At 58.3% G+C, this 13,996-nt stretch overlaps 1 protein-coding gene across 1 annotated transcript; it reads left to right on the top strand.

Annotated features, from left to right (window-relative positions):
* The first annotated feature begins 3,272 nt into the window (after positions 1-3,272).
* On the top strand, positions 3,273-12,649 carry SNCB (synuclein beta). Its single transcript, XM_075543214.1, has 5 exons — positions 3,273-3,395; positions 6,214-6,255; positions 6,444-6,562; positions 11,630-11,719; positions 12,003-12,649. The coding sequence occupies exons 1-5, from the start codon at positions 3,275-3,277 to the stop codon at positions 12,033-12,035; spliced, it is 405 nt and encodes a 134-aa protein (XP_075399329.1). The 5' UTR covers positions 3,273-3,274; the 3' UTR covers positions 12,036-12,649.
* Positions 12,650-13,996: the final 1,347 nt, after the last annotated feature.

Below are 13,996 nucleotides of genomic sequence, written 5' to 3'. Positions count from 1 at the left end.
TCTCCCAGCGAACCTTCTTTCACTTACCCTCTTTGTAGTCAGAGAGCTTGCCTTCGGAGGCCCTGGTTTGCAGAGACCGTGGATGACAGTGACAGCCCAAAATCCACTTGCAGAATCCCCACATAGATTAGCCTCCATTGTATTCCTTCTCTCAGTCACCAAGGATGCTCTGCACCTCAGGCCCAGGGCTTTGGAAAGCAGATTACCTCCACCCCTCCCCAGCCAGCCCGGGGAGGGCCAGTCTCTCTTCAGGGCTTTGCTTGGGTGTGTCCTTGATGGACACTACTGGGGGTTCCACAGTCATGAGTCCTACCTTATCAGTCATGCCCCAACTGCCTTGATGAGAAGGCCCTGGACTAATCTTTTAAGCTCTTCCATATAACATAATGTGTGTGTTTCCCAGTCACGGTCCCGTTCCCGATTCTGCAGCCCCCCTTGTAACTAGTGTATTGATCTGCCACCAAGGGGGACTTTGTCACTGAGTCTTATTCGACTAGCACCCTGACTTTGACCTCTACCTAACGGCCTCCCTCATTCAGACAATGAGACTGTAGTGTTGTGCTGTCTTGGTCCCATTTAAAACCTAATATATGTTCTCCTTAAATTATATTTGCGATTGTGGTCTCTTTTGTACCCTAAAACAACAGTACTGTCTATGTAAAGTAGATGGTGTGCAAGTATCCTTTCCTAGGTACCAAACTGAGCGCTGTTCCAAGCACGCAGTCTCTCGCTGAGCAGTGGATCTTGGTGTCCGTGTCCAGGTGTACCTCACTCTCTCCACGCACAGCAAACTATTTCACTGGGTAGGCCGACCATGGTGAACTAACCGGCCCTCTTTGATGTTGTTTGTTGTTTTATGCTGCAATAAACCACACTGCACGGAGCCTCCATCCTCATGCCAATGTCTTTGTGTGTTTGTGCGTCACGGGATTAATTCCTGGAAAGGGAACTGCTGGCTCAAAAGGAGCCTGCATTTATGCTTTTGATAAACATTGCCAAATTGCCTTCCAAAAAGCCTGTGCCAATTTGCAGCCCTATCAACACATTATAGATCTCTATTTTTTTCCAGGCCATTGGCTGGCCCCTCACCTCATCACCTCTCACTCTCACACCTGCATTTCTGGCCTCAGGGCCTTTGCCTAGCCTGTTCTCACAGCCTGACAGTTCTTCCTGCCTGGTTGGCCAAAGGACATAGAAGCAATCTTGTCAGACCCAGCTTAGATGTCTGGGTTCAGCCTTCCCTGGCTTCCCTTCCTCTGGGATCCTCCAGCACTTTGGACCTAATTCTATCCCAGCACTGGCTGTGGGCCTACTGTGCTCCTGGCATGCAATGCCCATGTTGGCAATCCCCACACAACCCACACCAAAAAAGTGGCCTTGTGTTCCTCCTTCCCTTCCTCTGGCTCTTGGCATACCTTTGAGCTGTTCCTAAGCCCAGTTCTGGGAACCCTGGTGATGTAGTGAGTTCCAAGTTGGGCTCTGCTAACTGCAAGTTCAGCAGTTCAAAACTATCAGCCAGCTCCACAGGAGAAAAATGAGGCTCTCTAGTCCCTTAAAAATTATAGTCTCAGTCTCAAAACCCACAGGACATTCTGCTCTGTCCTATAGACTTGCTATGGGTGTGAATCAACTCAATGGCAGTGAGTTTGGTTTGGAAAGGTCCCCAGTCTGGGACAGTGGGTGGAGTAGTTCTATGCTGTCCTGTTGGGTCTCTCTGAATCAGGATCCACCCCATGGCAGTGGTCTTAGGTTGGGTTCAGGGTAGTGTTGCCTCAGGGCCTTGGCAGTTCCTTCTCTGACATCTGGCCTCTCTGAGATCTGCTCAAACCCACTTCTCAAAGAGGCCTGCTCAGACCCCTCTACGTTAGCCCCCCTTTTCTCTCCATTATAGCTTAACAACACATCTCACACACAGCTGGAATGCCCTGGCTGCAGTAGCGGCCTTGTTTGTCACTTCAAGGTCTTCTGTCTTGAACCTGCCTGGCCCCTGTGTCCGAGCTCAATAAACCTTTGTGGGGTGACTGGGTCCTGTATTTTACAGAGCAGGAAATGGACCCCGTGTTTCCACAGTTCGTAGATAGATAGATAGATAGATAGATAGATAGATAGATAGATAGATAGATAGATAGATAGATAGATAGATAGATAAACAACACAGCTGGGATTCGAACCACAGATTCCAGCGGCAATTGCATCATTTCTCCCCCATTTCTCTCCCACCAAAGGAGGCTCTTGGTGGGGCAGGGCACCAGACTGACGCCCCGGGGTCCCCAGCGACGCGTCGGGAGGCTGGCCCCAGGAGGCTGTCGGCATCCGCGGAGTTGTCGCCCTCCCCGCCCCCTGTCAGTCAGGCCGAGGGGGCGGCGCGGCCGCCAGTGGGGACGCTGAGCTCAGAGCTGCCGCAGCGCGCGAGCCCGAGCCGGAGCGGGAGCGGGAGTCGGAGCTGGAGTGAAGCAGCCAGCGAGCCAGCGAGCGAGCAACCGGGCGCCGGGAGCGAGCGGCGGCTGGCGACGCACCCGAGGCCGGGCTTTGCTGCGCGGCGGCTCAGGCTCGGCGCCCCGCCTGCTGCCGACTGACCGAGCTCCGGGCCACGGCGCGACCTCCTCCGCCCCAGCCCAGCCCGCCGGCCTAGCCGAGCCCGCGCCCGCCCGCACCGCCCGCCCGCACCGCCGCGCCATCCCAGCCCGGGCCCCGCAGCCAGGTGAGGCTCCGAGGGTACGGGGGGGGGCTGGGGGCTGCCGAGGGGCCGGCAGAGGCCAGGGCGGGTGGGGACCTGGGGATGGGGACAGGGAAGGGGGTGGCGGCGGGGCGCCGGTGGGTGCACCCGGGGCTGCGTGTCTGCAGCTGTCTGGGCGGCTGAGTGGACGTGCCTTCCGTGCCCGTGTGTGTCTGAACGTGAGTGTGTCCTGAATGTACACGTGAGCGTGTCCGTGAGTGTCCCCCTGTGTGCGCATGGCTGTGTGACTCGGCCGGGTGTCACTGGAAGGCCCCGGGTCTTCGCGCCCAGCCCTGCGCTCCCGTTCCCCGAGGCTGCAGGTTGCAGGGCCCCCGATAACAGAGGCGACTGCCCCTCCCGTGTCCCCGGGTTTCAAGGACGCTGGGACTCGCCAAGGCCCTGAGGCCTTTCGAGGTGGGAGTGAGGGGGGCAAGGGAGGGACGGCGGGGAATCCAGGCCCCAGAGCGTGCTGGGGTCTCCCGGGAGAGGAGAGGGGCGCCCTGGCCCCTGGGGATGGCTAGGACTGGTGCAAGTGTTCGTCCCCCTCAGGCCGCCAGCATGGACATGTTCATGAAGGGCCTGTCCATGGCCAAGGAGGGCGTCGTGGCCGCCGCCGAGAAGACCAAGCAGGGGGTCACCGAGGCCGCAGAGAAGACCAAGGAGGGCGTCCTCTACGTCGGTGGGTGAGGGGGTGCTTCCACGGTTTCCACGTTGAGGGGGTCTTCTGAGGCAGGGGAGGGGGTCTGGCGGGAGGATGTGAGTCAGCAGGTAGGGCGGGGGCAGCAGGGGCCGATGGGGATAGAGGCAGCCGGTGGATGCCGGGTCAGTGGGGGGTAGGGGTGGCGAGGGCGATGAAAATGGGGTTTAGCTGAAAGGCTAGGAGAGCGATGCTGTGAGAAGACCAAGGACCCTTTATCTTAATCTCACTACCATTACTCCAGACCCCCCACTGAATGCCCTGAGCTTCTGACATGCCGCAGGGCCTTTCCTCAGTGAACGCTCCCAGGCCATTGGACAGATCAGGGAACTGGCCTGCCCCTGGGTCTGGTCTCTCTTGCCCAAGGTCACACAGCTGGCAGGCTGGGATTTGAGCCTAGCTTTAGGGACACCCCCCCATCCCCCACCAAGGCCCCACCATTCCCTCTGGCAGACCCACCCTCCCAGTCCTTGCTTTCCCCACCCCCATCAGCTTCCTCGTGTCTCAGCTGTCTGATGTGTCACTACCATGTCCCCTCCCAGCCATCCTTCCTGCAGTGCCAGCTGGGGTCGGGAGAAAGACCAGGTGGTTAAAATCGTTCACCCCAAATGGGATGAAAGTGCGCCTGCAGGTCATTTGCATAATAAAAGGGCGGGCCAGCTGACAAGCAGGACGTCCCCAACTGGAGCAGAAGTAATGGTGCTTATGCTCAGAAAGGCCACTGTGCCATGCCCTGGGCCATGGCAGACCTGGGGCGACAGCCACTTGACAAACCTTTATTGGCCACCAACTGCGCGCCAGAGCCCTGTGAGGATCCCAGCAATGTGGCAGCCGTCTGTTTTGCTGAAGATGAACCTGAAATGTAAGAGAGCAATTCAGCTGTGAGATTGGATGCCAAGTGGCTGAGATGGGGACCCCTTTAGTGGGAGAGGCAGAGAAGGGCTACTAGAGTAGGGGAAATTTGAGCTGAACCCTGAATAATGAGGAGCCAGGCAGCGCCCCCCCAATCCCACCCCAAATCAGGGTGGGAATGGAAGGTGCAAAGGCCCTGAGGTGCAGTGGGTGTGGCTGCAGGGAATGAGCAGTAATGAGAGATGAGGGTAGAGTCAGGCAGGGCCTGTTCACCACCAGGAGATCTAAGAAGAGGACCGGGAAAACCATTTCTGTAGTTGCCACAAGAGAGTGTAAGCAGGGAACTGGTGGGGTCTGCTTTCCGTTTCAAAGACCCCTGGTGCAGAACGCATTGCAGGGAGGCTGGCTGGGAGGTAGTGCAGCCAGCAGGCGAGGGTGACTGAGCAAGGGTAGTAATCCTGGGCACGAGAGAAGGCTTGGGCCCACTTCTGACAGCCTTCGGTTGCCTTCTCTCTGGCTCCCCTCAGCCTTCCCTCCTGTTGAGCCCTGGCCCGTCTGGTGGCCCTCCACTGCCCACACACTAAAGCCCTAGCCCTAGAGAGCCTGCCATTCAACGCCCTCCGAATGCCCCTCTGCCACTGGTTGCCCACTGCAGCCTTACTCCTGGGGCACAGACCAGCCTGGGTGCACTTCCAGCAGGGCTGCTCTGCCCCTCTGTGTGTCTCTGGTGTCCACACTCTTGTCTTCACCTCTGCTGCTCCCCATCTGTCGAGGGCCCACCCATGTGGGTTCTCCTGTCCTGCTCCCTGGTCAACTCCCTGAGGCTGGAGGTTCACTCCTCAGTACTTGAGGCCCAGCGCCCCTAATCTTCTCTCTTCCCCAAATGCCCCTTCCTCACCCCACCCCCACCCTGCCAGCCAAGCGGGAGGAGTTAGCACAGGGCTGGGCACCTGACACTGAGCAGGTGTGAACAAACGGCTGTGGGAGCCTGCGCGTGGCCGGGTGAGGTGGCGAGCAGCCCCCCCCTTCAGTCTCCAGCTTCTGGCTGGCCTTAGTCTTAAGAAGGTGGGCTTCCCGCTTCCCACCACCGGCCCACCCGGCCCGCACCCGCTGGACTTAACCCTCTAGACACCTGCTTCTGGTCTGCCAGCTGCTGTCTGGGTGCCAGCCCGCAGGGTGGGAGAGTCCCTGGTCTGCTGGGGCTCATCGCCTTCCCTCCAGGTCAGACTGCTTGGCCCTCCCGGTAGCCCCACATTTGGCAAGTGGCAGCCCTATCCTCTCAACAAGGTCCAGCGGATGCGTGGGTGCTAGCCACAATCTGCGTTCGCCAGTGCAACCTGGAGGAGGGCCTTGCCCTCTGCGCTGGGGCCTGGCAGTAGGGGGACAGAGGTGCCCATGGATAGGATGGGAGCAGCTGAGCCAGAGCACCAGGGCCTCTCGCCCGCCACCGGCTCCACCCCCAGGCCCCGCTGGGCCCTGTACTGGGCAGAGTTCTGAGACTGAGACCTGGACTTGCAGGCCAGCTCAGGCCTCTCCCCGGGGTGGGAGCCCGGCAGCTCTTTCCCTGCATTTTCTCTCTTTGCAAAGGTCCTGGGGTAGCAGCCCCCTCTCAGGGCTGGGAGAGAGGAGTGGAGGGGTGCCAGCGACGAGTTCACACGGGGCTGGCGTGCAGCCGCCAGGACAGGATGGGGTGGGGGACAGACAGGGGGGAGGAGTGGAAGCCCCAGATGAGAGTGATAAGGAAAGGTGGAGGAGGGGCTAGCGTGGGGAACAGCTTGCTTGTGGGATGTGGAGACCAGGTTGAGGATGTCCAAGGAGGCTCTGGGCCTAGGTGCCTGCGCTCCCTGGCCCCCTCTGGCCACGGGGGGCGGTGGGGTGCGGGGGGGGGGACCTGGAGGGCTGTTCCCTGGCTCCACACCCTTCAATTTCCTTCCTTTTCTCCTTGCAGGCAGCAAGACCCGCGAGGGGGTGGTACAAGGTGTTGCCTCAGGTACCAGCTGACCCTGTCTGGCCCAGTCCCTTTCCCCCACCCTTGGGATCTGCAGCCCCCAAGACCTTGGGGGGGACACTGCTCCTTGAGGAGGACATGCCTGGGGACACTGTGGTGGGAGGGAAACCTGGTCCCTTCACTCTGCCCACCCCTCACGCCCCCAATCCTCCTTCCCGCCCCTGATGCAGTGGCTGAGAAAACCAAGGAGCAGGCATCGCACCTGGGAGGGGCCGTGTTCTCTGGGGCTGGGAACATTGCAGCAGCCACAGGCCTGGTGAAGAAGGAGGAACTCCCCACAGATCTGAAGGTGAGCAGAGCCCCTCGCCACCCCACCCCCAGACACACACACGCGCGCGTGTGTGCACCACACTTCCGCCACCATCCCACCCTCTCCCCCAGCGAGCTGGGGACTCAGGGTGCCTTGCCCCACGTCCTGCAGGGCACTTCCACACCCCACTATATGGAGGTATGCGCGGGCCTGGCTCTCCTGTGACAGTGACCCAGATCTGGCTGTATAGGAGTATCCTGCCTGGGAGTGTGGCCTGGATCCCTTCCAGTCACATCTGCATATGCCACCGGTTGTTCATTAATTTCTTTTCATTCAACAAATATTCATGCCAGGCGTGAATGGTTCTAGAGGCTACCACAGGGAATGCGGTTCCTGGGTCCATGGACCAACCGTGAGGGGAGAAGAGCAGCCGTAGGATGCCAACCAGTAAAGACAGAGATGAGCGGAGCGAACAGACAATAGGGAGGTAGGACAGCCTCAGGGGATGAGGGGCTGCTTCTCTGCGGAGTGCTATGTGAGCAGACACGGGGCGGGGATGGGGAGAGAAAGGCAGGAGTACAGGATGAGCACCTCAGGCAGTGGGAACAGCAGGTGCAAAGGCCCTGAGGCAGAGGTGAGCTCCTTGTGATGTTGAAAGGGACTGGTGGTCTGTCACCCCTCTGCACAGACGTGCTCCCCAAGGGAGTGGCAGTGGGTTATTGTTAGGCGTTATCCTTACAGTTGTTGTAAGATCTTTTTTTAATGTATAGTTTCTGTTTGCAACTTTTAAAAACAGGTTTGTTGGCACATAATCCACATATATAACTCAATAGTTCATTTGCATCCAGAAGCTACTGTACAATCATCACCACCATCAGTTTAGAACATTTTCTTCTTCCTTGCATGCACTGTTATTAGCTCCTCATTTCCCCCAACCATGCACCGAAGAAATAATTAGTTACGACCTCTATAGATTTTCCTATCCTGGGTTTCACATGCAGAAAAGCATTCAAGAAAGCGAACCACCACTACCACCACCACCAAAAAACTAATCGCAATAACAAAGTGAAACAGAGAAAAACCTCCATGGAAAAGAATGCAGAAAGCACTAAAAAGTAAAACAACTTTAAAATGGGCCAAAAGGGAGATAAAGTGACAAGGTGTTCGAGCCTGTAAGATTTTAGGGGAGCAGCCTCATTTTGCTCCTGTGGAGTGGCTAGTGGGTCTGTACTGCTGACATGTCAGTTAGCAGCCCAACACCAATGCCACTGTGCTACCTGGGCTCCTCCTGGTTAGAGACTGAGGTCTCTATTAGTACACCCTGGAGGACCAGATCCAAGGGCTCTGGAGCCCCCCACCACCCAGAGCTGGGTTGGAATCCTGGCCATATAACTTGGGGGTGCCCCAGAACCCTTGGAGCCCAGGCTCAAGTGTAAACAGTTGGGACCTATTGTCCCAGTGGCTGATGTCTGAAGTGGGCCCTGGGGATTTGCATGTCCAACAAGGACCTGTCCTGTGTTGTTGGTGCGTCTGGCCCAGGGCCCACACACTGGGAACCACAGTGATAAACCACTTGGCCTGTCCACAATGGGGTCAGTGAGAGACAGTGACCACACAAGCATATGGGTGGTCCATGTCCACCCCCAGAGCATCACGGGACCCCAGGGATGTGTGTGTGTGTGTGTGTGTGTGTTTCAGGGAGCGTATCACCACAATAGCTGCTCTGGGGGCAGTGAGTCCCAGCATTCCTGGGGGCTTCTCGTCTGTCCACACACAAGTGCAGCACTCTGCCTTGGTGGTGGTGGGAGGCACTTCTTGCTTTGTGCCCCATCCAGGGACCAGTGTTAGGCAGCAGGGACCCACCCTAGCCCTTCACTCCAAACACTTTGCCCAGCTGGCTGCCTTCGCTGTCAGAAGAATCAGGACAGTGACCCAGAAGTTCCACCTCTGCATTTTATTAGCTGGGTGCCCTCCTATTTCTTAGCATCCTTATGTTACCAGAAATTACCCCTCTCCCTTGACCTCTTACCTGGGCAGGCACTGGCCTAGACGTTTTAGGAGTGCTTACAATGTCCGTCTGAGGGGGGCACTGGCACTTTCCCTCATGCAGATGAAGGAAGTGAGGCTCAGAGAGGTGCAGTGACTGGACCATATTGCGGCCTGCCTCCCTCATAAGGTAGCGGGAGGTGAAGTGTGGGCCCGTTTAGTTGATGCCACTTGTTGCTAGCATGTGGTCAGGCCTTGCTGGGGGCTAAGGTGCAGAGAAGTGAGCCAGGCTGGGTCCAGACCTGTCGCTGCCAGGCTGTTCGGATCATTCTTCCTAGCAGCGCTTAGTGATACCTCGAGGCTCCATCAGCTCTCTGGAGCCCCTGGGTAAGGGGTAGCCCAGCATCCTGGGGTCAGCATCTGGGAACAGCTCTACTACTGCCCTGCTTACAGCCATGGGCACCACGCCCCCGCCACAGCTGCTCAAAGCAAAGAGCCGTCCCTTACCCCGTTTTCCACCAGACGCAGCTGAGATCTGAGGTGGAGCCACTTGCCTGCTATCAAGCAGGTCACCAAATGGGTTCGTTTGTTTGTTTGTTTGTACTGTGATCACTACCATCGAGTCAACGCTGACACACAGTGACCCCCTGTGACTTTCTGAGACTGTAACTATTTACAGGAGTAGAAAGCCCAGGGTTTTTTTCCTGCGGGCCTGCTGGTGGTTTGGGACTGCCGACCATGCAGATCGCAGCCCCACACGTACCCACTACCCCGCTGGGGCTGCACGACACGGTACAGGGGTAACGTACAAGGTGCCGTTTCAACCACTTTCAAGTGGACAGTTCAGAGGCCTTGATTATCTGCACGATTTTGTGTAACCATCACCAGGATCACTTGCCAGAACTTTTTCACACACATCTTTTTTTTTTCACCACCAAGCTGGGAATTTCGTAAGTGAACTTTTCCCTGAAGACAGCATACATGCCCCAAACGAGCAGCTACATGAGAGATTCACCAGGAGACTCCCAGATCCAGAAACACGGCAGCCAGGCTTTTCTTCCAGCCCTGCCCCAGGCCAGGACCGAGGGAGCCCACTCTGGCACCGAGAGGCAAAATTTAAAGGGGCCCTGGCACCTAGGGTCGTTATGAGTCAGAATTGACTTGACAGCAGTGAGGGTTTGTTTGGTTTTTGTTCGGACACTAGGGCTTTGGACTCATTTTCAGGCTCCTGGGATTTGTCCCCTGGGCACCTGGCTCCTCAACCTAGTCCTGGCTCTGCCCACAGCCTCTTCAAGGATCATTGTTACCCTGGCTTCTATCACCACATAGTAGCTGGGGGGTTGTTTTTTAAACTTCACATAAATGCTAACACCAAACACACGCTCTTTGTAGCTGGTGGCTTTCAGAAAACAGCAAGCCCGAGTGTAGGTGCTGCTTTGTGTCACGCTGAGTTCCCTTGTGTGTCACACCAGCGTGCTCTCAGCCCTTCTTTTGCTTTGCCCACCAGCCTTCTCCCTGGTGCCAGGTGACTTTGGGTGAATGAGCATCTGCCCACTTCGTGGGCCTTGACATCCCCATCTGTAAAATGGGGGAGGGGTCAATAAAGTCAGGAGCTGCAAACTATGTGCCCACAGGGCCCACGCAGACAGGGCACGTACAGGAACTGATGCTGCCGGGATGGGGCCAGAGCCAGGAGGGCACCCATGAGCTTCAGTGCCAATTCCCCAGAGCCCCAGCATTCTTTGTTCCACCCACTAGGAGTGGGCAGCAGGCACACCTGAGCGGTCCAGGTACATGCCAGCTTCCCCATGGCCCTGGAAGCTGCACAACATGCCATACCATAGTGGTGGCCATTGAGTCCATTCTAATCCATGGTGTCCCGGTGTGTCTGAAAGTCACAGCACTCCAGTGTGGGGTTGGCTGGTTGTTTGGGTTTGTTGTTGCTTTTGAACGTCTTGTTGTGACATGAGTTTCCCACTCAACATTCACACCCATTTTGTTTCACAACGTTGACTGAGGTCTCAGTGTCACACCACTCGCCCTGCTTCCTCCCTGTCTGTGCTTTCCTGTGTCCTTCTTTTCTGTCCCTTTCTGCCTTCTGAGCTTTCGCCCTGGGCAATATGCTGCCTTGTTGATCTCTTCTGGCTGGTTGGTCCAAGGCTTTCGTACCTCTCTGGTCCTTATGGTTCACTTCTGTCTCTCATTTGGAGAGAGCTGAGCCACGGTGAGTTCAGATCCAGGCCCCCCATAGAGTTTTCAATGGCTGAGTTGTCAGAAGTAGATTGCCAGGCCTTTCTTCCAAGGTGCTTCTGGGTGAACTCAAGCTGTCAACCTATCCGTTAGCAGTCAAGTGCAAGAAGCATTTGCATCACCCAGGGACACTGTGTACCGAGACCCTGGGTTATGCTGTGGGCACATCTTTGTGCCACTGTGTTGTGCACATTTGCAGGTGGCCGACTGTGTATCCAGCAGCCCCTGCCCACCCCCACCCCCACTGCCTACTGGTCTGTGCCTATTTGGGCAGCAGATGCAGGGAGGAGGGGAGCCTTAGCTCACACATCCAAGCAACACCATGAGCTGTTGCTTCCAGCTTATCTTAAAATAGCAACAGCTGAAGAAATCAGGCCATGCAGGGCCCTGTGGGAGGGAGGAGTGGAGGGTGGAAGGGGAGGGGCTTTAAGCCCCTGCCCATCGCTCCGTTCCTGAGCCCCATCTCCCCTAGGCCCAGGGCAGCCTCCACACTTACCTCAACGCCTAGGACAGAGACAGAAACAAAGGGGTTAGGGGTACATTGGTGAACGAGGGTGGTGTCTGTCCCCCACCCCCCACCCCATGCCCTCCAAATGGTGGAAGCAGGAGGCTACCTGGTGCTGGTGGAGAAGTGAGGAAAGCCCAGCCCCCCCCTCCCCACCCCCCTTACAGTTTTAAGTGGTGATTAGGGGGGATTTAACGCCTCACGTTTTCTACATCCCACTTCAAGGCACTCCAAATAAACAATTTAATTAGGAACTCTACTCACATCGCCAACACAGCTTAGCCTCCCCACGCTTCTCATCAGCCAACAAGCCTCCCTGGTAGATTCCCTGGCTGCCCTCAGCCCTGTCGCCTCTCTGCCTGCAGCCCGAGGAAGTGGCCCAGGAAGCCGGTGAGGAGCAACTGATCGAGCCCCTGATGGAGCCAGAAGGGGAAGGTTACGAGGAGCAGCCCCAGGTGAGGCAGCAGCAGGGCTGGGTGGTACTCCAGTCACCAGATGGGGGAGGGATCCCCTGGCCGGTCGAGTTGGGGCTACCTTTTCCAGAATTTAGGAGGCTGATGGGGTGTAGCATTAGACCCCAGGCACGCCAGCCCAGGAACAGTTCGGCTGTCACCCAGAGTGAGGGGCGTACCTCCTTCTTTGTTGAGAGCAAGGAGTGGGGCAAGGGCGTGGCTGCCAGCTCTCTCAACACCACCCCTGCTTTGCTCTTCTCCACTTCACCCCTCTCTTCCGCTGCAGGAGGAGTATCAGGAGTACGAGCCAGAGGCGTAAGGGCCCAGGACGGCCCCCCACCAGCAGCACAATCCCTATCCGGTCCCCTGCCCCGCTCCCCAAAGCCAGGGCTGTCCTTCTGCCCCTTGCCCGCAACACACAACAAAACAAAAAACACGAGATCTTCCTTCCGCTTCGAGGCGCCTCCTCGGAGCCTGTGTTCATGTCTGTCAGTCCATACGTCCTACCTGCCCGCGTCCAGCCCTGGGATGAGGACAGGCCTGGGCAGTGGCCGCGCCAGAGGCCGTGGCTGAGAGCCTCGTCCCCGCCCCCCACCCCAGTGTTGCCCCTCCCTGCCCCCTCCCGTCCAGTGTCTGCGCGGATGTAGCATGTTCTATGTTTTTAAATGACGATCTTGGAAAGCGACGGCTCCCCGGGCCGCGACAGAGGCGCTCCGAGGGGCCTCCGGGCAGCCCCCGTGCCCGCCAAGTCCACAGCCACATCGATCCAAGTACCTTTTTTTTTTTAACCAAAACCAGGAGCCAGGCTGTGCCGTGACCCCTCCCCCCAGCCGGCCCGGTCCGAGCGCGGGCGTCGTGTGTTGTGATTGTGGCATGGAGAGTTCCCCATCCCCCGTGTGAGCGTGTCCCGGGCGGGCGGGCCCGGCCGCCCCCCGCGTGTCCATGAATAAAGCCAATCTGTCTGTAGCCAGCGCCGCGCGGGCAGAGATGGGTTGGTTGGGCGCCGTGGGAGGGGAGGTGGCTGACGGACTTGCAGGTCCGAGTGGCCCCACTCCAATCTGTGAGGCCTGCGCACTCAGCCCCGGTGCGAGACCGGTCACCTCAGCTTCTCCGTCAGCTACCCGCCGACGACCTGGTGGGGACAGGGATCCGCAAGGCCGGAAGACTCGGTGGGCTGGGAGGTACCGGGAGCAGCAAGGTGGCCTCGAGCGCCACCTGCTGGGTCGCAGGGAGCCCCCTGGGGATGCGGGGCGGACAGCACACACCTCGGCACGCGGTCCCGCAGACCTGTGTGCTCGTACGCTGGCGTGGACGCGCAAACCCGTGCACGCACCCTGACGGCCGTGCACGTGCACACACCCATGCACTCAAGAGTTGCCCGCTCGCGACGGAGAAACCTCCAGACATCAGCCGGGCGAGCCCTGGGAGACGCTGTAGTAGACACAACGACCGGGTCCCCGCTCCAAACCGCACGCACCCGTGCACACCTGCAGGACGCCGGAAATCCTGCCTAACGGGAGGGGAACTGGGCAGGTGCTTTCAGAGGGCAGGGCGCCGAAAAGCGCCCAACGTTTGGCTGAGACGGGCGAGAGTCCGCAGAAAGGTGGGAAGCCACCAGGAACAGGCGGGGCAGGGTTGGCACCAGGGCCCACGACAGCCAGTGGGGAAGACCGGGGCCCAGTATTTCTGGGGGCGTTCTCTTCAGAGCCCCACACAGTCAAGGCAAAGGGGCCAGCTGATTTGCACAGAAACCCTCCGCACACAGGCCCCGCCCCTACCGATGCACAGGCCCCTCCCCAGCCCCTGCAGCGTTCCTCCCCTCCTCGGCCTCAGCGGTCCACTACCAGAGCTCACGAGGAGGCCCCGCCCCCGTCCCTGCAGAGGCCCCGCCCCCGTCCCTGCAGAAGCCCGGTCCCTGCAGAGGCCCTGCTTTTCTTTGCCGCAGAGGCCGCCCCACCGGCCGGAGGCCCCGCCCCCTACTATGCAGCGATCGGGCCTCCATTCAGAGAGTCGTCTTGCCTTGCTCCCCAGCTTCGTGGCTGCGGCTTGTTCTAGTCTATCAACACCCAAGTGTTAGCACCCCTCTTTCACTCATTCGTTGGGATTGGATGTGGTGCAAGGCCAGGGGAGGCCTTGAACGTTGGTGGAGACTGGCTGGCTCGGGTCACCTTGTCCTGCAGTGTCAATTATTTCCGGAGGCTGGAAGCAGCTGGCAGGCGCGTGTGGAAGAAGAGCAACCCAGTGGGCTTTGATTCTCTGACTCACTTAGGGGCCGGTACC

The sequence above is a fragment of the Tenrec ecaudatus genome, chromosome 2 (genome assembly GCF_050624435.1).
Source record: "Tenrec ecaudatus isolate mTenEca1 chromosome 2, mTenEca1.hap1, whole genome shotgun sequence".
Lineage (NCBI taxonomy): Eukaryota > Metazoa > Chordata > Mammalia > Afrosoricida > Tenrecidae > Tenrec > Tenrec ecaudatus.
This window is presented reverse-complemented; position numbering and strand designations above follow the sequence as displayed.